We start from the raw sequence: 24511 nt of genomic DNA, 5'->3' as shown, positions 1-24511 counted from the left end.
ATCCTCACGTTGCCAGGGTGCAAACTGAGGCTTGGGGAGCATCAGGACACAGCGACAGAGGAGCGGGTGGGTGTAGTGCCCATGGGCTGGGAGCCCTGAGGAGGCCTGTGTGACTGCAGTCTCGTGCAGGCTGGCAGACCCAGAGGAGAGGGGAAGGGCAGGTTCTAGCATTTTCTGTCCTTCAGAGCGCTCCTCCAGTCCGCTTTGAACACTAGGCTTCTGAGTGATTTTATTTGCTCTACCCTTCATCCACAGTGTTCACTGAACTCCCACGGGTCTAGTGTATCCTGTGGACGAGAGCCCTGAGCTGGGTGCCTCTGCAGGGGCCCCTCGGCGTCTGTGTGTGAAGTCGGCTCGCCGATCAGGAGCTCTCAGCAATAGACCCACAGGGCAGTCACCTTATGTGATAAGAGTGGTTCCAAGGCAGGGTGGTAAGAGCACCTAGTGGCTGGGGAGGTCAGAGAATGGACAGCTCATGGTGCCAGTCAGGGAAGACTTCCTGGAAGAGGTGAAGGAAATGGGGTGTGAGTTCTGATAGAGATGGGAGGCCAGGATTTGGGGGCCCGGGAGGCTCTGTTAAGCCCGTCCCTTAGAGATGGTGTGCGTGGGCCGGCTCCCAGGGGGCCCCTCATCCTACTCTGGAAGAAACTAAAGGGAGGGGCGCCTGGGTGGTGCAGTCGGTTAAGCGTCCGACTTCAGCCAGGTCACGATCTCGCGGTCCGTGAGTTCGAGCCCCGCGTGGGGCTCTGGGCTGATGGCTTAGAGCCTGGAGCCTGTTTCCAATTCTGTGTCTCCCTCTCTCTCTGCCCCTCGCCTGTTCATGCTCTGTCTCTCTCTCTGTCCCAAAAATAAATAAACGTTGAAAAAAAAAAATTAAAAAAAAAAAAAGAAACTAAAGGGAGTCTCCATTTGCAGAGGCTGTCCTGAAGGCGGGGGTCCTCAAGGCCCAGGGCACGTCCAGGGCTGAGTTTGCCAACATGTCTGAGGACTCACCCACGTTCCACTACGAGACGGCCGTGAAACCCGAGGTCTACTCCCTGCCGCGCACTCTGCCCGGCGAGTGCGTCTCCAGGACTGAGGTTTCTCCCAGCTTCGAGGAGCTGCCCGAGGTGGAGACCTCCAAGTCTGACATGTCTCTGGGGTCTGACAAGTCTTTCGCACTCGAAGAAATCTCCGTGTCCGAGGCCTTCCTGGGGCCTCGGGAGCCCTCCGACCTGGAGTTCTTCATGCCCGAGGTGGAGGCCAAGGGCAGATATTCCCCAGACGAGTATCTCAGCCAGGAGGCCGCGGGGCCCCTGCTGCAGGAGGGGTGCGTCCCCGAGGAAGAGGAACCACAGCGGACCGCCCTGGAGCTGTTACCAGGCCTGCACGACCCGTTTGCCGAGGTGGAAGCCAAGCTGGCCAGGCTGTCCTCCGCCGTGGTGGCAGCCGAGGTGCCCCTGGCAGACGTACCCAAGGTCCCCGCACAGGTAGCTGATGTCACCCAGGCTGCCAGGCAGAAACTCAGTGGGCAGAGCTCAGCTGGGGGCACACAGGTCGCTGGGCACAGGCAGATGTCTAACCTCCGGGGCCCTGGCCCCCCATTGCCACCTCTGCAGTGGCTCTGGCTTGGTGGCGGCTCGTGGGCACCAGTGTTCAGGGGTCCAGGAAGGGAGAAGCTCTGTCTCATGCTCTGTAAGCCGGTAGGGGAGGGGGGAGGGAGGCAGGAGGCTTTGCCAGGTGGGCACCCGTTCTGCTGAGGGAGGGACACCTATTTGGGGGATTTGCTGAGTTGCCATGGTTACGCTGTTTCCAGGCCCAAAGGAGCTGGAGGAGGCCTTGGCCGCCCTCGTGCTCTGGCAGGCTGGGGTCTGCGGGAAGGCAGCTACCAGTCAGGGACCCCCCAGGGATCTGGTGGGGCCACTCTTCCATCCTGTCCCCTTTCCACCCGCTGTGATGTTTTAGATTCCTTTCCTCTTCTCCCCCTTTTGGTCTTTTTTCTTTCCTTTGTTCTTTTCCTTTTCCTTTCCTTTCCTTTCCTTGCCTGCATGTGCATGTACATGCGTGTGCGCGTGTGTGTGTGTAAAGAGCGCAGGCCTTTGAGTCAGACAGACCCGGGTTAAATCCCGGCTCTACCGCTCACTTAGTTGTGTGGCCTTGGGCAGTCACATTTCTGGGCCTTGGTTTCCCCTTCTGTAAAATGGGGGTGCTGACGCGTGTTTCACCGGGAGTATTGCAAGCAGGGAGCACAGGGGAGCATACTCCCTCCCCGTTTCCCTCTTCCCTGTTCTCTCATCTCCTCGCCCCTGCTCCCCACCCATCCCCTCAGCGGTGACAGGCAGGAGGAACTGGTGGCTTGATGAGGCCTGGGGCTGGGGGTGTGGGGCACTGAAGGGGAGGTCAGGGAGCTGAGGTTGATTCTGGCCCACTGTCCCTCCGCCCCCCCCCCCCGCCACTCCCCATCCTCCTGCAAGCACCCCTCCCTGACGGATCTGCTGGGGCCCGGGCATGGTGACATTAGGTCTGAAGCTGAGACAGCTGACTACCTCCTGCTCAAGACTGTGAGTTCCCCGCTGGGCCGACCCTCAGGTGGGGGGAGGAATCCCAGGAGCCTGGGTCTTCCTGTGACACTCTGGGCCTCAGTGTCCTCAACCACAAAACAGGGACCATGACCCCAGCCCTCCCCCAGCTTATCAGGGATGGCCTGTTGCAAAGTGGTGTACAAATGGAGGAACCATCCTATCTCTTATTATTGATGTGGTTAAGAGGCCACTGCTTAGCAGCTTTCTGACTCCCCTTGGCCTCAGAAGCCCATCTAGAGCACAGAGGCCCAGTGTGTGCTGAGGGCAGGGGCGTGGGTCCCCCAGGCACTGGCAGGGACTGCCCGGTCCCGTTTTGAACACTGCTGCTCTCAGACCCCGCCCTTTTCTCTTCTGCTTAAGGAAGCACAAAAGGCCACAGGGAGTGAGGGGAAGGCTTTAAGTCTGCCCACATGTGTGGAGAGAGAAAACTATCTGCCAGCCTCTGGACAGGATCACTGGGTAGGAGCTGGCACACTTCAGGTTCTCAGTAGATGTGACACGGGGTGGCTAGGGGAGCCCTGGCTGTAAGGTGACGTTGAGATGGGACCCGAGCAGGAGGAAGGGGCCAGAGCAGAGCATCAAGCCTGGGGGGATGGCCTGTGCCAAAGTCCTGTGGCTGGGAACATCTCGACTTTCTTAGCAATGGGAAAATGAGGCCAGAGAAGCAGCAGGGTGAGGGGGTGGAGAGAGGTGGGGCGGGGGGTGGGGGGGGTGAGGCAGGGAGAGGCACTGGGGGCCTGAAGGCTATGGAAACAGGATTTAACTGCAAACGCACTGCGAATCTGTAAACGGTTCTCTTTGGGAAAGGGCTGGGATTGGTACATATTTGGAGAAAACTGCCTGGCTGCCGTGGAGAGCCTGGGTCTTCAGGGGCAAAAGAGCAAGACTGTTTCGGGGTGTTGGAAGAAATGGTGGCAGTAGGAACCCAACTGGGCGCATTTTTGTACAACTGGGTGCCTCCAAACCAGAAGCGACCCATCCCAGATCGCGAGGGACCCAGACGCCGCCATCTGGGATTGAGGCCGCTGTGAGCCGGTGTCCCGGGGCCGGCTTCTCTGCCTCCACTTTGGTTTCTCTTTGTGCTCAGGAGGTTGACCAGGGTCCAGAAATGGCCGAGGAGGTGGTGTCGGCAGCAGAGCCTGGCGTAGGGGCCGAGGCTGAGGCCTGGGGGGCCTTGGAGGCTCAGCCTCAGCCCTCGCTGGTCATGACGAGCGTGAGAAGGGACAGTGTGGGCATGGAGGTGGCGGTGCTGACCGACGACCTGCTGCCCGCCGTGGACCAGCAGCAGGTGCTTGCCCGGTAAGTGCTGGTGCTTGGGGCTGGCGGGACCCCGTGGCGGAGCAGGACGGAGCTATGTCCTGGGCATGGGGGCGGGGGTGCCCAGAGAGTCTTCACTGAGCCCCCATCCAGATCCCCTCCTGACCGAGGCCGGACACGCCCCGATCCTCTGTCCAGGAGCAGAGGGGCAGGGATGGTGCTGATCAGCGGGGCGGGCAGGGCTCTGCTCGGGGAGCTGCACGGACGCCACCAGACCACCTCAGGCACCTGCTCCAGGAGGAAGGGAGGGGACTGTTGTCTGCCTGGCATCCGCAGGGCCTGGCTATCAGGTTTCAGGAATCCCAGGGCAGGATGATGCAGGCTTTCCTCAGCTCCCAGCGAGCCTCCAGTGCCCTCCCGATGTCACACCTAGGACTGGCCACCCCAAACGCCCTCAGCCGCTGCCGCCTGGGGAGCTGGGCTTTCTTCCCTCCGTGCAAATCACTTAACATTTCCGAGCCTTGGTTCTCACTTCTGTGAATGTGAATAATGTCAGGCCCACCTCTGTGACAAAGTCAGCACCGTGGTCAGGGGCTCAGCCTCCTCCTAGTGGTGGCAAACTCCATCCCACAGGCCACAGTTCAGAGGTGAACTGAGCAGCAACTACGTGCCGGGCACCAGGCGCAAGGAAGAACGAGCTGCTGACTTGGCTTTCAAGGGGCTCACGGTCCAGGGGGAGGCAGATACCCAGGCCCAGGGAGGGCCAGCTTCTGTAGCAAAGAAAAGCAAGTGGTTGTGCAGTCGCCTGCCTTGGTTCCCGTCCGCCTCCACCACTACCTCCCACTACCTCCTGGGGCCAACTTTAAGCCTCCCTGTGCCTCGGCTTCTTGAGAAGCTCGTCACGAGGGTCCAAGGAGACACTGCCTGCAGAGACCCAGCTTCGGGCACCAAGGGAACACTCAGCACATGTGACGGTGTTCAGGGTGTGGTCTGGAGGATGGTCAGGGAAGGCTTCTTCTGTTTCTTCGAGTAGTTTTGCTCAGCTACACCTGAGTGAGGTTTGCAGGACAGATGCCTCAGGGTGGCCTTTGGGATACAGGGCACAGCCCCAGGCAGCACGAGAGTGCAGCGCAGGGGACAGCCTGGCTGTTTGGAGGACAAGCAGCGAGTGACGCTGGAGTGAGTGGGTTGGGGGGCCGCAGAGGGAGATGATGAAGCGCCTGCCCGGATGCGCTGAATGTTGTTCCCATCTCAGGGCTACTCTAATCGTGCAGGTCGCCGGGGCGCACGGCTGCGAGCCTGCTGTACTGGGGGAAAACCATGGGCCCTGGGAGGCCCCTGGCGGGTGGCGGGTGGGTTGGCTCTGGATCCGCAGGGAGATTCTCGTCCGTCCTGTCGTGCAGTTGAGCGCACGGGCTTGGACTTGGGCAGATCTGCTTGGACCCCTGGTTCCGACCCTGGCCAGAGGCTTGGCCTCTCTGAACCTGTGTCCATCTGTGCGACGGGTTGTTGCATGGACTCTGAGATGTCCCGCTGGACAGCAAGGGCGCGGCGATGGCCAGATACCGTCACGTGTGCTTTCTTCTCTGTGCCCGGCAGTCTGCAGCTGTTGGAGCAGCAGGTGGTCGGCGGGGAGCAGGCCAAGAACAAGGACCTGAAGGAGAGGCACAAGCGGAGGAAGCGGTATGCGGACGAGCGCAAAAGGCAGCTGGTGGCAGCCTTGCAGAACTCGGATGAGGACGGCGGGGACTGGGTGCTGCTCAACGTCTACGACTCCATCCAGGAGGAGGTGCGCGCCAAGAGCAAGCTGCTGGAGAAGATACAGAGGAAGGTGAGGCCCCAGCCCTGCCCGCCCCACCCCGCCCGCGGGCGTTCAGAGTTCCGGGCCTGCCGTGGAAGCAGTCACAGCGACAGACGTGTCTGTGCTGGGAGGGCGTGTATGACACAGAGCACAGCAGAGAAACCAGAGGACAGTGCCAGCCGGTGGGAGTGCCGTGAAGAGAATACTAGGGGAGAGCGGCTTTATTTTTATTTTTTCATTTTTTAAAGGTTTTTATTTATTTAATTTATTTATTTGCTTATTTATTTTTATTTTTTAATTTAAATTTTTTTAAATTTACACCCAAATTAGTTAGCATATACTGCAACAATGATTTTAGGAGTAGATTCCTTAGTGCCCCTTCCCCATTTAGCCCATCCCTCCTCCCACAACCCCTCCAGTAACCCTCAGTTTGTTCTCCATATTTATGAGTCTCTTCTGTTTTGTCCCCCTCCCTGTTTTTGTATTATTTTTGCTTCCCTTCCCTTATGCTCATCTGTTTTGTCTCTTAAAGTCCTCATATGAGTGAAGTCATATGATTTTTGTCTTTCTCTGACTGACTAATTTCTCTTAGCATAATACCCTCCAGTTCCATCCACGTGGTTGCAAATGGCAACTTTTCATTCTTTTTGATGGCCGAGTAATACTCCATTGTGTATATATACCACATTTTCTTTATCCATTCATCCATCGATGGACATTTGGGCTCTTTCCATACTTTGGCTATTGTTGATAGTGTTGCTATAAACACGGGGGTACATATGTCCCTTCAAAAGAGCACACCTATATCCCATGGATAAATGCCTAGTAGTGCAATTGCTGGGTCGTAGGGTAGTTCTATTTTTAGTTTTTTGAGGAACCTCCACACTGTTTTCCAGCGTGGCTGCGCCAGCTTGCATTGCCACCAACAATGCAAAAGAGATCCTCTCTCTCTGCATCCTCGCCAACATCTGTTGCTGCCTGGGTTGTTAATGTTAGCCATTCTGACAGGTGTAAGGTGGTATCTCATTGTGGTTTTGATTTGTATTTCCCTGATGATGAGTGATGTGGAGCATTTTTTCATGTGTCGGTTGGCCATCTGGATGTCTTCTTTGGAGAAGTGTCTATTCATGTCTTTTGCCCATTTCTTCACTGGATTATTTGTTTTTGGGGTGTTGAGTTTGATAAGTTCTTTATAGACTTTGGATACTAACCCTTTATCTGATATGTCATTTGCAAATATCTTCTCCCATTCCGTCTTTTGCCTTTTAGCTTTGCTGATTGTTTCCTTCGCTGTGCAGAAGCTTTTTATTTTGATGAGGTCCCAGTAGTTCATTTTTGCTTTTGTTTTCCTTGCCTCCGGAGACGTGTTGAGTAAGAAGTTGCTGCGGCCAAGATCAAAGACGTTTTTGCCTGCTTTCTCCTCGAGGATTTTGATGGCTTCCTGTCCTACGTTTAGGTCTTTCATCCATTTTGAGTTTATTTTTGTGTCTCGTGTAAGAAAGTGGTCCAGGTTCATTCTTCTGCATGTCGCTGTCCAGTTTTCCCAGCACCATTTGCTGAAGAGACTGTCTTTACTCCATTGGATGTTCTTTCCTGCTTTGTCAAAGATTAGTTGGCTATACGTTTGTGGGTCCATTTCTGGGTTCTCTATTCTGTTCCATTGATCTGAGTGTTTGTTCTTGTGCCAGTACCATACTGTCTTGATTATTACAGCTTTGTAGTATAGCTTGAAGTGCAGGATTGTGATGCCTCCTGCTTTGGTTTTCTTTTTCAAGATTGCTTTGGCTATTTGGGGCTTTTTCTGGTTCCATGCAAATTTTTGGATTATTTGTTCTAGCTCTGTGAAGAATGCTGGTGTTATTTTGATAGGGATTACACTGAATATGTAGATTGCTTTGGGTAGTATCAACATTAAAAAAAATTTTTTTTTAACATTTATTCATCTTTGAGACAGAGAGAGAGGGAGCGTGAGTGGGGGAGGAGCAGAGAGAGAGGGAGGCACAGAATCTGAAGCAGGCTCCAGGCTCTGAGCTGTCAGCACAGAATTCAGTGTGGGACCCGAACTCACTGGCTGTGAGATCATGACCTGAGCCGAAGTCGGAAGCCAGATGCTTAACTGACTGAGCCACCCAGGCACCTCCCCACCTTCTTTTTTTTAAGGGTAGTATAGACATTTTAACAATATTTGTTCTTCCTATCCAGGAGCATGGAATCTTTTTCCATTTTTTGCGTCTTCTTCAATTTCTTCCATAAGCTTTCTATAGTTTTCAGTGTATAGATTTTTCACCTCTTTGGTAAGATTTGATTCCTAGGTATTTTATGGTTTTTGGTGCAATTGTAAATGGGATCGATTACTTGATTTCTCTTTTTGTCACTTCATTGTTGGTATATAGGAATGCAGCCGATTTCTGTGCATTGATTTTATATCCTGCAACTTTGCTGAATTCATGAATCAATTCAAGCAGTGTTTTGGTGGAATCTTCAGGGTTTTCCATATAGAGTATCATGTCATCTGCGAAGAGTGAAAGTCTGACCTCCTCCTGGCCAATTTGGATGCCTTTTATTTCTTTGTGTTGTCTGATTGCAGAGGCTAAGACTTCCAATACTATGTTGGATAACAGTGGCGAGAGTGGACATCTCTGTCTTCTTCCTGACCTTAGGGGGAAAGCTCTCAGTTTTTCCCCATTGAGGATGATATTAGCATTGGGTCGTTCATCTACGGCTTTTATGATCTCAAGGTATGATCCTTCTATCCCTACTTTCTTGAGGATTTTTATCAAGAAAGGATGCTATATCTTGTCAAATGCTTTCTCTGCATCTATCGAGAGGATCATATGGTTCTTGTCCTTTCTTTTATTGATGTGATGAATCACATTAATTGTTTTGCGGATATTGAACCAGCCCTGTGTCCCAGGCGTAAACCCCACTTGGTCATGGTGAATAATTTTTTTTAATGTATTGTGGGATCCGGTTGGCTAATATTTTGTTGAGGATTTTTGCATCCATGTTCATCAGGGAAATTGGTCTATAGTTCTTTATCGTGGAGTCTCTGTCTGGTTTTGGAATCAAGGTAATGCTGGCTTCATAGAATTAGTTTGGAAGTTTCCCTTCCTTTTCTATTTTTTGGAACAGCTTCAAGAAAATAGGTGTTAACTCTTCCTTGAATGTTTGGTATAATTCCCCTGGAAAGCCATCTGGCCCTGGACTCTTGTTTTTTGGAAGATTTTTGATTACGAATTCGATTTCCTTACTGGTTATGGGTCTGTTCAAATTTTCTATTTCTTCCTGTTTCAGTTTTGGTAGTGTATATGTTTCTAGGAATTTGTCCATTTCTTCCAGATTGTCCATTTTATTGGCATATAATTGCTCATAATATTCTCTTATTATTGTTTTTATTTGTGCTGTGTTGGTTGTGATCTCTCCTGTTTCATTCTTGATTTTATTTATTTGGGTCCTTTCCATTTTCCTTTTGATCAGACTGGCTAGTGGTTTATCAATTTTGTTAATTCTTTCAAAGAGCCAACTTCTCGTTTCATTGATCTGTTCTATTGTTTTTTTGGTTTCGATAGCATTAATTTCTGCTGTAATCTTTATTATTTCATGTCTTCTGCTGGTTTTGGGTTTTATTTGCTGTTCTTTTTCCAGCTCGTTAAGGCGTAAGGTTAGGTTGTGTATCTGAGATCTTTCTTCCTTCTTTAGGAAGGCCTGGATTGCTATATACTTTCCTCTTATGACCGCCTTTGCTGCGTCCCAGAGGTTTTGGGTTGTGGTGTTATCATTTTCATTGGCTTCCATATACTTTTCAATTTCCTCTTTAACTTCATTCATTAGTAGGATGTTCTTCAGTCTCCAAGTATTTGTTACCTTTTCAATTTTTTTTGCTGTGGTTGATTTCCAGTTTCATAGCATTGTGGTCTGAAAATATGCACGGTATGAACTCGACCTTTTTGTGCTTGCTGAGGGCTGATTTGTATCCCAGTATGTGGTCTATTCTGGAGAACGTTCCATGTGCACTGGAGAAGAACGTATATTCTGCTGCTTTAGGATGAAATGTTCTGAATATATCTGTTAAGTCCATCTGGCCCAGTGTGTCATTCAAAGCCATTGTTTCCTTGTTGATTTTCTGCTTAGATGATCTGTCCATTGCTGTGAGTGGGGTGTTGAAGTGTCCTACTATTATGGTATTACTATCGATGAGTTTCTTTATGTTTGTGATTGATTTATATATTTGGGTGCTTTCACATTTGGCGCATAAATGTTTACAGTTGGTAGGTCTTCTTGGTCTATAGACCCCTTGATTATGATATAATGCCCTTCTGCATCTCTTGACACAGTCTATATTTTAAAGTCTAGATTGTCTGATATAAGTATGGCTACTCCGGCTTTCTTTTGTTGACCATTAGCATGATAGATGGTTCTCCATCCCCTGACTTTCAATCTGAAGATGTCTTTAGGTCTAAAGTGGGTCTCTTGTAAACAGCATGTAGATGGATCTTGTTTTCTTATCCATTCTGTTACCCTATATCTTTTGATGGGAGCATTGAGTCCATTGACGTTTAGAGTGAGTACTAAAAGATACGAATTTATCGCCATTGTGATGCTTGTAGAGTTGGAGTTTCTGGTGGTGTTCTCTGGTCCTTTCTAATCTTTGTTGCTTTTGGTATTTATTTATTTATTTACTTATTTATTTATATTTTCATCTTTTCTCCCCTCAGAGAGTCCCCCTTAAAATTTCTTGCAGGGGTGGTTTAGTAGTCACAAACTCCTTTAATTTTTGTTTGCCTGGGAAACTTTTTATCTCTCCTTCTATTTTGAGTGACAGCCTTGCTGGATAAAGAATTCTTGGCTGGGGCGCCTGGGTGGCTCAGTCGGTTAAGCGTCCGACTTCAGCTCAGGTCATGATCTCGCGGTCCGTGAGTTCGAGCCCCGCGTCGGGCTCTGTGCTGACCGCTCAGAGCCTGGAGCCTGTTTCGGATTCTGTGTCTCCCTCTCTCTCTGATACTCCCCCATTCATGCTCTGTCTCTCTCTGTCTCAAAAATAAATAAACGTTAAAAAAAAAAATTAAAAAAAAAAAAAAAGAATTCTTGGCTGCATATTTTTCTGATTGAGTGCATTGAATATATCCTGCCCCTCCTTTCTGGCCGGCCAAGTTTCTGTGGAGGTCTGCTGCAAAAAGGTTTTTTTTTTTTTTTTTTTTTTTTTAATGTTTTTATTTATTTTCAAAGAAGAGAGAGAGAGACACAGCATGAGCAGGGGAGGAGCAGAGAGAGGGAGACACATAATCAGAAGCAGGCTCCAGGCTCTGAACTGTCAGCACAGAGCCCTACGCGGGGCTTGAACTCACAAACTGTGAGATCATGACCTGAGCTGAAGTCGGACGCTTAACCGACTGAGCCACCCAGGCGCCCCAAAAAGGTTTTTTATTTATTTTAAGACACAGAGAGAGAGCAAGGGAGGGAGGGGCAGAGAGAGAGGCAGAGAGAGAATCCCAAGCAGGCTCCGGATTTTCAGCACGGAGCCCAATGCAGGGCTCGAACTCACAAACCGTGAGATCATGACCTGAGCCGAAACCAAGAGTCGGACGCTTAACTAACCGAGCCACCCACCCACTCCTTTTTCTTTTCATTTTGATTGAAGTATAAACATACAAATCACAAATGTGCGACATAATTCATTTCCGCCAAGTGAATGCGCCCATAAACCCAGCACCCTCATCAAGGAACTGAGCATTAAGAGAACCCCAGAAGTTCCTGGGGCCACCTTGGGTGGGGGGCAGGGAGGTTCTCACGGAGGCGGTGACTTCTGAGGTGGGACCTGAGCATTAAGAAAGGCCGGGCCCTGCCGTATGTCGTGACCTGAAGGAAGAGGCTTCCAGGCCGAGAGGGGCCAGTGCCGAGAATGTCAGTGGCTCCAGGAGCAGAAAAGAGGTGAATGGACTGAGCGCAGGGAGTGAGGACAAGAGAGAGGAGGACGAGTTGGCACCTGCTTCCCTCGGAGCGCCCTCGGGCGCCCTGGGCCCCATCACATCCCCCTCGGCTAACCCTCATCCCCACCCACACCACCAACCAAACCATCTCGCCAAAGTGGAAGCTGATGCTTTTCTCTTTGAACCTCTGTAGTTTTTAAATTTTCTTGGCTATTTTCATGCTTTTTCTTTTTCTTTTAAGTTTATTTATTTATTTTGAGAGAGAGAGAGAGAGGGAGGGAGGGAGGGAGGGAGAGAGAGAGAGAGAGAGAGAGAGAGAGAGAGAGAGAGGATCCCAAGCAGGCTCCACACTGTCAGCGCAGAACCCCATGAGGGCTTGAACTCATGAACCGTGAGATCATCAGCTGAGCTGAAGTCGGACCCTTAACTGACGGAGCCACCCAGGCGCCCCTCATGGTTTTTCTCAATACCTTTTTTATGTTTTCAGCCAAATCTGTTCTTCCCAGGATAGCTTGTAACTTTTCTTTAATTTTTAAACTTTTTAAATTCTTTCTGGAGTTTGGTTAATGTCTCATTTTACATCTTCTTCACTTTTTCATCCATTTCCACTTTAAGTGTTTGGATTGCTGATTTGAAATTTCCCTATGTGAATTTAAGGAGACTTTGTGCACGTTGGGATGCTGGGTAACATTTTGGTTCTGCGTGCTTGTGCTCTGGGGCGAATTTTCTTCTGAAATGCTTTGATTTTCATTTTCTGTTTCTCATAGTAACTTTGATTAGCTGCCTCTGCTCTTTTCTGTTTATTTCGCAATGTCTTGTGTTTTCTGCACTTTCGGTACCAGCTGGAAGCAGAGGTGAAGGTTTGGGCTGCTGGCTAGGTTTGCTCAGTCGATAGCACACTCTTCTGTTCGTATGGTGAAGTGCAGTGTTAAATACACGCTGTCCCCTATTGCTGCGGTGGCTGGCATATCCCCACAAAGAGAGCTGCTTAAAAGAACGCAAATTTATTATCTCGCAGTTCTGTGGGTCAGGATCCAGCTCCCGCATGGCTGGTTCTTCTGCTTAGAATTCCACAAGGCTAAGGCCAGGTGTTGGCAGGGTCAGTTTCCTTCTGGAGGTGCTAGGAAAGAATCTGTTTCTAGGACGCCTGTTGACAGGATTCTAGCCTATGTGGTTGTAGGACTGAGGTTCCCATTTCCTCACTGGCTGGCCGCTGGGGGTCATTCTGTTTCTAGAAGCTGCCTGCCTTTCCCAGCTCGTGGCCCCCCTGAAAGACAGCCACGGCCAGCTCCTCCCAGACTTCAGCTCTCTCACTCTACTCTTGTCTCCTTTGTCTAAAGCATCTCTTCTAAGGCCAGTCCTTTAAAAGACTGGCTCTCTGCTCCCCTCCTGCGAGGCCCGTGTGGTTACACTGGGCTCACCAGATGACCCGGGGTGATCTCCCTGGTTTAAAGTCAACAGCTTAGGGGGCGCCTGGGTGGCTCAGTCGGTTAAGCGTCCAACTTTGACTCAGGTCATGATCTCGCGGTTCGGGAGTTCGAGCCCCGCGTCGGGCTCTGTGCTGACAGCTCACAGCCTGGAGCCTGCTTCCGATTCTGTGTCTCCCCCTCTCTCTGCCCCTCCCATGCTCGTGCCGTGTCTCTCTCTGTCTCTCAATAATAAATGTTACCAAAAAGAATTTTTAATTAAAAAAAAAGATAAAGTCAACAGATGAATAACCTTACTTCCATTTGCAAAGTGCTTTCTACTGCATAAGATAACATATTCACAGGGGTGCCTGGGTGGCTCAGTCAGTTAAGTGTCCCGACCTCAGCTCAGGTCATGATCTCACGGTTCATGAGTTCAAACCCTGCATTGGGCTCGCTACTGTCAGGGCAGAGCCCACTTCAGACCCTCTCTCTCCCTCGCTCTCTGCCCCTCCCCCACTCATTCTCACTCCCTCCCTCTCTGTGGGAGGGGTCATTGTGTCTTTTGGCATTTTCTCTTGTTTCTGCAGGACTTCTAATTTCCACCTCCAGGGGCCTCCCATCTCTAAGCACCCTCCAGAAGCCAAGCCTTGCAGAGACTAACCCCTCAGTCTCTACAGAGACTTGCAGAGACTCAGTCTTGCAGAGACCAGCCCACATTCCAGTCTCTTCCATCAGTTTTGCCGTATCAGATCCATTATTGGTATTTTCCCACTCAGAGTGGGGCTCTCTCTTTTGGGGGGCGATTTTATCTGCCTTTCATCACCCTGCCTTCCCCCTTGCACACTTTCCTGGGTGCTTTCTGCTCCTCCCTGCTGTGGGGTGGGCCCACGAGCTGTCTGCTGGACTTCTGGTTATTTTGAAGCAGCTGGTGTTCTGTCTTTGGGTCATGAGGCTGGGCTCAGGGTGGTTTTATTTTCTCTCCTTGCTCAGTGTGTTGTTTTGGAGGGCCTGTCTGGAGAGAATCAGATTTATCCCCTGTCATTATCCCCAGGTATCCAGAACTTTTTTTTAACTTTTTAAAAAATTTATTTATTCTTCAGAGAGAGAGAGAGAGAGAGCACATAAGCAGGAGAGGGGCAGAGAGAGAGGGGGCAGGTGGAGAGAGAGAAAATCCCAAGCAGGCTCCGTGCTGTCAGTGCAGAGCCTGATGAGGGGCTCAAACCCACAAACTGCAAGATCATGACCTGAGCCGAAATCAAGGGTCGGATGCTTAATGGAATGAGTCATCCAGGCACCCCACTTTTGTTTTTTAATACAAATAGATACGTGTGTGTGTGTACAAATCTGCTGTGCATACATGTACATGCCCTCCCTCTTCTTAGAAAAAGTAGCTACAAACATACTTTCCTCCGCCTCGTCTTTTTCACATGATGATCCATCCTGGAGGTCCCTCGGCAGCGGTATCTAGAAATATGCCATTCCTTTTTACTGCTGGGTGCTGCTCCACTGTGAGGGTGTGTCATTGTTTATTCCAACAGCCCTCTCTCTCTCTCTTTTTTTTACAATGTTTATGTATTTTTGAGACACACACACACACACACACACACACAGAATCTGAAACAGGCTCCAGACTCTGAGCTGTCAGCACAGAGCCCAGCGTGGGGCTCGAACCCACAAACTGTGAGATCACGACCCGAGCTGAAGCCAGATACTTAACCGACTGAGCCACCCAGGCGCCCCTCCAACAGCCCTCTCTTGATGGACATTTGGATTGTTTTCTATCTTTTGTCAGGGAAAAGTGCTGTGTAGTGAATAACCTGTGCACACTGCTTTTGTATTTAGGGTAGGTATACATTGGAATCGATTCCTCCAGCTGGACGGAGAGGAAAGCATATGTGACTTTGGTAGCTTTTGCCAACTTCTCCTCCCTGAGGGTGAATCCCTTTGCGTTTCCACTAGTCCGTACCAGTGCGCTTTCTCACAGCCTCAGCAATGTGCCTTTTGCTTACTGTTGAGCAAGGCTGAGCCATTCCTTCCTATGTTTTAGGGACAGCTGCAGTTCTCCCCCTCTGAACTGGGCTCGCTTTATGTATGTACGTATGTATGTATTTGATATAACGTATTGTCAAATTTGCTTCCATACAACACCCAGTGCTCATCCCAAGTCTTTTGACCCCTTTTCCGTAAGGATGCTGCTTCCTTTCCTTCTCCGCTTGTAGAAGCTCTTTACAGCAGGAGTAATTTATATTACGGATATTCATATTCCTTGGTCGGTCGCCAATTTCTTCCTCTGTGATGTAAGGTAGAAAGATTTCTGTTCCAATTTCATTTGTCTTTTTACTATGCTTTATGGTATTTTTGCCACGCACAAGTTGTTTTTTTTTTTAAGTTTTACTTTGTCAAATTAATTGACTTTTTATGGGGCGCCTGGGTGGCTTAGTCGGTGAAGCGTCCAACTTTGACTCAGGTCATGATCTCGCGCTTTGGGAGTTAGGGCCCCACGTCAGGCTCTGTGCTGACAGCTCAGAGCCTGGAGCCTGCTTCAGATTCTGTGTCTCCCTCTCTCTCTGCCCCTTCTCTGCTCATGCTCTGTCTCAAAAATAAATGAAAACATTAAAAAAAAAATGAAGAGAAACAAAGAAAAAAATTGGTGGCACTTGTGGCAGAATCATGTTATATTTATAAATTAGCTTGAGAGTATTGGTATGTTTATGAGTTTGGATTTTCACATCCAGGAACACGGTATATCTTCTGTTAGTTCAGATCAATTTTTATGTCACTCAGGAGTGTTTTATAAATTTCCTCACATAGGTTTTGAACATAGTCTTGTTACTTTCCCACCTAGATATTTTCTTGTATTTGCTTTCCTCTGTGGGGTATCCTCTCCCATTACATCTTCTCACTGGATTTTATTTGTAAAGTGAAGACTAGGGCTTTAAAAAGTATCTTTAAAAAGTCATGTGAACTAGAAGGGAACACCTCTTAATTCATTCTTTAGGTCCAGTATCACCTGATAACAAAACCATAGAAAGACATAACAAGAAAACTACAGACTAATATTTCTTACAAATATAGAGACAAAATGCTCCACAAAATTCTAGCAAACCAAATCCAACAACATGTAAAAAGATTGTACATCATGCCAAAGTAGGATTTATCCTAGGAATGCAAGGTTAGTTTGGTACCCAAAAATCAATTAATGCAATATACCATATCAATAGAATAAAAGACAAAACCCATATGATCATCTTAGTAGATGCAGAAAAGGCATTTGAAAAAACCAACATCTGTTATGATAAAAACACCCAGGAAACTAGAACTAGAAGGAAACTTCTTTATTCTGATAAAGGGCACCTATGAAAAATCCACAGAAAACATCATACTCAATGGTGAAAGACTTAATGCTCTCCCCCTAAGATGACAAAGAAGACAAGGGTGTCTGTTGTCAGCACTTCTATTTCACAGTAGGCTGAAGGTTCTAGCTAGGTCACTTGGGCAAGAAAGTGATTTAAAAGGCATGGAGTTTGGAAGGGAATAGGTACAAGGATTTCTATGTGCAGATGACATCATCTTATGTAGAAAATCCTAAGGAATCCACTAAAAAAAAAAAAACCTACTTCAGCAAGGTTGCAGGATGCAAGATTAATAAGCAAAAAGCAATTATATTTCTACATACTCTCAATGAACAACCTGCAAATAAAATTAAGAAAACAATTCCATTTATAACACATCAAAAAGAATAAACTACTTAGGAATAAATGTAACAAAAGAAGGGTAAAACTATATGCCAAAAATTAGAAAACACTGCTGAAAGAAATTAAGAATACCTAAATAAATGGAAAGACATCCCATGTTCATGGATTGGAACACGGATTTAATATATTTTTTAAGTTTATTTATTTATTTTGAGAGGGAGAGAGAGAGAGCACGTGTGAGTGGGGAGCAGGGGAGGGGCAGAGAGAGAGAGAGAGAGAAGGGGAGAGAGAGAATCCCAAGCAGGTTCTGCACTGCCAGTGCAGAGCCTGACGCAGGGTTCGAACCCATGAACTGTGAGATCATGGCCGGAGCAGAAATCAAGAATCAGATGCTTAACCAACTGAGCCACCCAGGTGCCTCAAGAAATAGAGCATTAATTGCCCACCTGTGTCCTACCAGATAGCCTCTGCTTTCAACTGGTTACATGTGATGACCATTCCCATGAATTAGAAACATCCTCCTTCACTAATCGAACTGTACCTGCTCTTTAAGGAAACAGACTGTGCACCCAGGAATCTTGGGGCTCAGGGAGAGCATGGTTACAGTTGCAGCTGGGAGTCACCTGTGACCAGGGCAGATCACAAAAGTCTAGAATCCATGGTCAAATCAGGATGGGTCTGACTCTTAAGCCAATGTCTGTCACGTCGTAACTTGACTGTGAGCACTGAGTCTGAGAGTTTACGGCTCTGCTCCCCTTAGGAAAAGGACTTATACAAGTCTCTGAGTCTTTTTAAGAAGTGGTGACTGCGCAGTGTTATGTGTGGAGCCTTCTAAGAGGCTCCTAGATAAAATATGTTTGTGTGGGGTCGTCTCCGAGGGCTGGCATGGGGGGGGGTGGGGCTAAGGAGCAAGTTCTTTTCCTGTTTTCTTAAGGGCTGTGGACACAGTAGGTGCTCGTTTAGTGCTGGTGGACAGACGGGAGGCGGGCGCGGGTGGATGAGCGGATCGGCGAACAGAGGACAGGTGGCCGGCTGAAGGCTCGGGCAGTGGGTGCCGAGGGTGGATAAAAGGGCTTGTGTCTTCCCTGCTCGAGATCGTCACCCCCTGCTTTCAGCTTCGGGCAGCGGAGGTGGAAATCAAGGACCTGCAGTCGGAGTTCGAGCTGGAAAAGATCGATTACCTGGCCACCATCCGCCGGCAGGAGCGGGACTCCATGCTCCTCCAGCAGCTCCTGGAGCAGGTGCAGCCTCTCATCCGCCGTGACTGCAACTACAGCAACCTGGAGAAGATCCGGCGCGAGTCCTGCTGGGATGAGGACAACGGCTTCTGGAAGATCCCTGAGCCCATCATCGTAAAAACCAGCCTCCCAGTAGGTCAGGCGCTTGGCCGTCCCCTCGCTCCTCCCCACGGTTTGCCCTCCTGCAGGCTGACCCGGAGCCCGGGCTCCCGCCCTGCTGGCTGTGGGCGCAGCAGGCCCGGGGCTCCGGGCTCCAAAGCGATGGGGGGCCTGAGGGAGAAGCCGTGTGGGTTGGAATTCGGGTTCCACCACGCCCCGTGTGACCCCTTTGGGACTCAGTGTCCTCGTCTGTGAAATGGGGATTAGTGACCGCACCTTCCGTAGACATTGCTGGGTGGCTTAACACGCGTTAATGCCCATAAAACCCTTAGCACCATGCCCGGCACGTGCCAAGTGCACCGTACATTTTTTTAAAATGTTTATTTATTTTTGAGAGAGAGAGAGAGAGAAAGAATGTGAGCAGGGGAGGGGCAGAGGGAGGGAGAGATACAGAACTGGAAGTGGGCTCCAGGCTCCACACTGTCAGCACAGAGCCCGACACGGGGCTCGAACTCACGGACTGTGAGATCATGACCTGAGCTGGAGTCGGAGGCTTAACCGACGGAGCCACCCAGGTGCCCCCGTGGTACATTCTACCACTGTCATGATTGTCCCCCAGCATTACCCCCCAGCAACCCCATGGAGGACAAAGATTTTACATTTCGGGAGATGGAATCTCGGAGTGAGCGACTTAGCCAGAGTCCCAGGCAGAGCAGGGAGTTGTAGGACCGGGGATAGGACCGGGCCGTTCAGAGTTCCAGGCCTGGCTCACCTTGTGCTTTTGCCACTGACTTCTGTGGGACTTTATGAAGGTCACTGTTTGTCTCTGGGCCTTGGTCCCTGATCTTCACAAAGGAGGGGCTGGTGGTCTGGAAGGCCCCTCCACCTCCGATGAGTCTGGGAGCACTTAGGGAGCAGTAGCGTCTTATGTCCCCTGGGGCCCCCAGCGGGCCTCCCCCGCTGTCAAGAGAATGTTCGTTTAGGTCCCGCATCCCTGATGTTTATGGATGGCACTGACGCTACCCCTGCCCGAAGGCCAGCCAGCTCCACTTCCCGGGGTTCCCCCTGCCCCCACCAGCCTGCTGTGCTGTTAGAAGCAGGGGAGTGGCTGCTTTGACATCTGAGCCCTCCCATTGTCTGTTTCCCAAAGTCATCCCTTGGTTCGGGCTGGGAATTGTACCCCCCTGGTCCCGGGCCTGAGCCAGGCCTGACCTGCCAGCTCGGGGACCTGTTGCCACCCACCCTGTCCCTCTGGCACTCAGACCAGGCAGCAGTGACTTGGGCTTTTGTTTCTCATAGCAGTTCCAACAGGGCCACAGAACAAGGTTGTCCGCAAAACCTCTGCCGCAGACAACGGTGAAGCAGGCATGGTAAGGCCTCTGTGAGAGGGGGCGAGGCGTGGGGAGCTGGCGGGGCTTCGTCCCCACCGTGCAGTGGGTGAGCGTTACTATAGGGCACTGGGCTGCTTCTTCAGTTCTTGGATCTGGTATCATCACTGGATTGTAGAACTTGTTGCTGATCTTGACCTTGTGTCCAGGTTAACTGTTCCATTGGTATATGTTCAGTACCACGTACATATCTTTGATTTAAACCCTTGGTACATGCATCTCAGTCACTTTGTGGCCGAGGTGGAGAAACTGCTTATGGAAGAGAAATCCATTGGTTTGAGAATCGGCGAGTCCATGAATTTCTTTTTCCTTTTTTTTTTAAATGTTTATTTTTGAGAGAGAGAGAGAGAGAGAGAGAGAGAGAGAGAGAGAGAGAGAAAGACAGAGCATGAGCGGGGGAGGGGCACAGAGAGACGGAGACACAGCCTCTGAAGCAGGCTCCAGGCTCTGAGTGAGCTGTCAGCACAGAGCCTGACGCGGGGCTTGAACCTGTGAGCTGTGAGATCATGACCTGAGCCGAAGTCGGATGCTCAACCGACTGAACCACCCAGGTGCCCCTAGACCATGAGGTTCTTTTTTCTCTTTTAATTTTTTTTCAAAGTTTATTTAATTTTGAGAGAGAGGGAGACACAGAATCCAAAGCAGCTCCAGGCTCCAAACTGTCAGCACAGATCCTGACAAGGGGCTCGAACGGTGAGATCATGACCTGAGCCGAAGTCGGACACTCAACCAACTTAGCCACCCGGGCACCCCTACCATGAAGTTCTTGATCCGTGCAGGGTATTAATGTGTTGAGAGCTGCCTGTCCCAGGATTTCGCTAGAGGCTGGCAGGAGTCCTGGACCAGTGGTCATTTCTGTCTTGCTGGTCTGACAGGGTTTGGGAAGGTCTGAGCCTTAGGACCCACTTTCCTTTCTTACCTGATGTTTTCCTGGCAGAACACCAAGGGTTGTTAATTGCCTTGCGTTGGAAAATGGTTTGCATTCACAACTGTAGATTTATTCATGCTTTTTTTTTTTCAACGTTTATGTATTTTTGGGACAGAGAGAGACAAAGCATGAACGGGGGAGGGGCAGAGAGAGAGGGAGACACAGAATCGGAAACAGGCTCCAGGCTCTGAGCCATCAGCCCAGAGCCTGACGCGGGGCTCGAACTCACGGACTGCAAGATTGTGACCTGGCTGAAGTCGGACGCTTAACCGACTGCGCCACCCAGGCGCCCCTATTCATGCTTTTAATTTATGTTTTTGTACACAATTCTCAATTCTTTAAGAGATGACAAATTTTAGTTTTCTACTGTCATGTGGAGAACATTAGGCCCCAGCAACATGTCACTGTGTGGGGAAAAAGTGCTGCAGTGTTTTAAAAAAAAAAAAAAAAAAAAAAAAAGGACCTACGCAGGAGTCTGAGCCTGGATCCTTTCTATGTAATTCTGGCGCCCAGAGCCTGCACCGCCTCTGGCCCTCATTCAAAGGCCCTTGTGGCCAAAGGGAAAGTAGGAGGCAGCCCCTCCTGCTGGTGAAGGACAGAAGCTTTGTCTTCAACCCCAGAGGCCAGGCAGTACATTCTGGTTCCCTGGACCCTTGCTGGTGTCTTTGGACCAAAGGGCCCTCAGGGATTTATGAAACAGTAATTGGGATTCTAAAGTCACTTTATTCTCATATCTCCCACGTTTTGTATGACAACAGAAATGTACCTCCTCAAAGCAGAGGTCAGAAAACTTCCCTGTGAAGCACCACACTTTTCTGTGTGTTTCTCCACCTCTTGGTTCTGCTTCCCTTGTTATGTTAGCTTCAGACTCAGGCAGGCTTTGGCTACGTGGCAGGAAAGGTGGCCACTGGCGATTGGTGATCCAAGAGGAAGAGACCCAGTCTCTTACCACATCTTAACCAACACTTGTGGGAAGATTCTGATCAGTCGGCCTGGGTGAGGGGCCTGCTCTTAGACCAATGACTATGTCCAGGAAAAAAAAATTTATTAAAAAAACTTTTTAAAAAATATTTATTTATTTTTGAGAGAGAGAGAAAGCATGTGAGCAGGGGAGGAGCAGAGAGAGAGGGAGACACAGAATCCAAAGCAGGCTCCAGGCTCTGAGCTGTCAGCACAGAGCCTGACACGGGGCTCGAACTCATGAACTGTAAGATCATGACCTGAGCCGAAGTCGGACACTCAACCGACTGAGCCACCCAGGCATCCCCCAAAAAAGTATTTTTAATGTTTACTTACTTTTGAGAGAGAGAGAGAGAGCACACACACACTAATGGGGGAGGGGCAGAAAGAGAGGGAGGCAGAGAATCCAAGCAGGCTCCCCACTGTCAGCACAGAGCCCGACGTGGGGCTTGAACCCACGAACCATGAGATCACGACCTGAGCTGAAGTCAGATGCTTAACTGACTGAGCCACCCAGGCGCCCCAATGTTTATTTCATTTTTGAGAGAGAGAGAGAGAGAGAGACAGAGTGTGAGCAGGGGGAGGGGCAGAAAGAGAGGGAGATGCAGAATCTGAAGCAGGCTCCAGGCTCTGAGCTGTCAGCACAGAGCCCGATGTGGGGCTCAAACCCACGAACTGTGAGATCATGACCTGAGCCGAAGTCGGACGCTTGACCGAACGAGCCACCCAGGCGCCCCTGGAAGATGTATTTCTGTGACTGGTTCGGTCTGGGTCACATGCCCAGTTGTGCGGCAAGGGGGTGGACGAGAGGGAGCGGTGGTATTAGGGCGCCATGAATGATCGCCTCAGCAGGACCATGCCAAAGGGGAGAAGGGTAGTCCCTGAAGGAAGAGATTCAGGCTGAGGAAAACAAGTCCACTATAGTGGTGACAAATCGCAGTCCTTGATGATAAGAGGTTGGGACCATGGGCTGAGTACTGTATCACCTGTTCTGTGAATGTGCCGAGACGGGTTGGGGCTATGGCATTGCCCTTGCCCCTGACGGAGAACAAGGCACTTCCCATACCAAGGAAGGGGGGTCGGGTAGCTCTGGCTGGAGCTGTGGCTCTCCTGGCCTGAGCTGCCTGGACCCCACCCCAGGAGTGTGGGCAGTGAGGCTCAGGGCAGCCCCCAGCCCCCCGGGGCCTGCAGAGGTAAGAACTATACAAACAAGGGGTCTTGACCCACGAGGATCTGGAATCTCGGCAGGAGGAAGACCGCTACAAGCTGATGCTCAGTCGCAGCGACAGTGAAAACATTGCCAGCAACTACTTCCGGTCCAAGCGAGCCAGCCAGATCCTCAGCACGGATCTCATGAAGAGCCTCGGTGAGTGCCCTGCCCACCTCCTGTCCTCCAGCCGCTCCCCGAGAGAGCCCTTCCTGGTCCTCTGCCGACTGGGAGTCGCGTGATGGGTGGAGTGGCGTCAGGCCCGGGTTAAAAACCCCTTCCCATCTCTGAGCCTCAGTTTCCTCAGCTGTGCACTGAGTTGGGTATACCTACTTCTCGGGGCTTAGGTGAAATGAGGTGGGCAAGCAGCCCAGCCCCGGGCCTGGCACGTAGTACGTGCTCAACGCACAGCCTCCCTCTTCCTGTCCCCCTTCATCTCTCAGCAGACCGCTGCCGTGTTTGGTGCCTCCCCCGATGCCCAGCAGGCCTGTGACACGCGGCTCGGTGCCCTGGCACGTGTCGCATGGGTCTGGCTCAGCTGCTCACTGGCTTCTGCAGATGCCGGTGTGGTGGCTTTCTCCCATTGAGCCAAAGGGGCAGGCAGGGCCACCAAGGTGAAACACTTTTAAAAGCAAGAATCTCAAATCACTTCGTTCTTTCATTTCTAAAACCAAAATCAAAGACCACAGAGTTTCTAATAAAATATCAATGAAAAGCAAATCTCAGTCCTGCACTGAGACTACTGAAGAGGTGGAATCCAGCAGAGCTGAGGAACAGGAAGGGAAAAATGGCACAGGAGACAAATGAACATCAGTTGAGGACCCGGCATTGTGTCCATGTTGCAGATGAGGAAACTGAGGCTCTGGGAGAAGTCGCTCCCCAAAGTTGGGCTCTGAACGCAGGCTTGTCTGGCTCGAGTCCCAGGCTGCCTCGGTCTGAGCCTTTAAAACTCCACACTCCTGGTCCAGAGCCTTTCGGAGGCCCAGCTGTGGGACCAGGCCTCCGGCTGGGTGGAGCGGGCAGGGCTCCCCCTCTCTGTACCCCCGACTTACCTGCTCCTCTGCTCCCTTCTCCACAGCGCATCACAGCTCTCCCCCCGGCCTCAGCTCCCCACTCAACACCACCGCGGCCATCGTGCCCACCCAGGCCCCCGAAATGCCCCAGCCCCGGCCCTTCCGCCTCGAGTCCCTCGACATCCCCTTCACCAAGGTCAAGCGTAAGAAAAGCAAAAGCAGCTTCGGCAGTGAGCCTCTGTGAACTTGGCCTCCTGCTGCTGCCCTGCCTTTGAGCTTCCCGGAGACTGCCAGGCCCTCCCAGGGCAGCCCCAGCCAGGCCTCCTCCCACCTGCCCCCACGGTGTCCGGGAGCCCAGGGGGCCCCTTGCCCTGGGAAGAGCTTTCCCTTCCCTGTTACCCAGAGAGCCTCCTCTGCCCAGGCCATGAGCACTTGGGAGGCTGGGCCACCCCGCAGAGGTGCGCTCGGGCTGTCCACGCCTCACCAGTGTTCCTCCGTGCCTCGATGGGCTCAGAAACCTCAAGGCTTTCACCAGCAGCCCCGACAGAGTGGGGAACCACTTCCACATGGATCAAGGACAGTGTGTTGGAGATGGACGATGGTGCCTCCTCCCCTTGCCTTCCCGGGGGGAAGCTGGGCAGCATGGGCACGGGAGTCCTGGGGCAGCTGTGCCACGCTGCCCTCTCCCGGCCAGTCTGTGGCCTAGAGGACGCTGCCCCGCATGAAGCTGCCCCAATAAACTGCCTTTTACCGATGAGCTCCCCTTCCCTGACCCTCTGACAGTGTCACCGGGGCCCCTCCTGCCACTGCGGCCTGGCCTTCACAGGGAAGCTCGCTCTGGAGCAGGGTTTCTTTCTTTTTTGTTTTTAATTTTTTTTAAGTTTATTTATTTTTGAGAGAGAGAGTGAGCAGGGGAGAGGCAGAGAGGATCCCAAGCAGGCTCCACACTGTCAGTGCAGAGCCTGACGTGGGGCTCAAACTCACGAGCTGCGAGATCATGACCTGAGCCAAAATCAAGGGTCAGACGC

General features: G+C 50.7%; 1 protein-coding gene across 4 annotated transcripts in view; it reads left to right on the top strand.

Annotated features, from left to right (window-relative positions):
- KIF17 (kinesin family member 17) overlaps positions 1 to 23986 on the top strand; it is a 47880-nt gene extending 23894 nt beyond the window's left edge. Inside the window, exons 8-16 of one of the 4 annotated variants that reach the window (XM_043573949.1) lie at positions 916 to 1469; positions 2454 to 2540; positions 2922 to 3020; positions 3649 to 3860; positions 5418 to 5649; positions 17766 to 18024; positions 19290 to 19357; positions 22512 to 22629; positions 23549 to 23986. In XM_043573949.1, coding sequence (XP_043429884.1) covers positions 916 to 1469; positions 2454 to 2540; positions 2922 to 3020; positions 3649 to 3860; positions 5418 to 5649; positions 17766 to 18024; positions 19290 to 19357; positions 22512 to 22629; positions 23549 to 23727 — 1808 coding nt within the window. In that variant the 3' untranslated portion in view covers positions 23728 to 23986. Of the gene's footprint in view, positions 1 to 915; positions 1470 to 2453; positions 2541 to 2921; positions 3021 to 3648; positions 3861 to 5417; positions 5650 to 17765; positions 18025 to 19286; positions 19358 to 22511; positions 22630 to 23548 lie in introns of all 4 variants that reach the window. The other 3 variants (XM_043573948.1, XM_043573950.1, XM_043573951.1) reach the window with 3 other exon arrangements.
- The last annotated feature ends 525 nt before the right edge of the window (positions 23987 to 24511 follow it).

Source organism: Prionailurus bengalensis, chromosome C1 (genome assembly GCF_016509475.1).
Source record: "Prionailurus bengalensis isolate Pbe53 chromosome C1, Fcat_Pben_1.1_paternal_pri, whole genome shotgun sequence".
NCBI lineage: Eukaryota > Metazoa > Chordata > Mammalia > Carnivora > Felidae > Prionailurus > Prionailurus bengalensis.
This window is presented reverse-complemented; position numbering and strand designations above follow the sequence as displayed.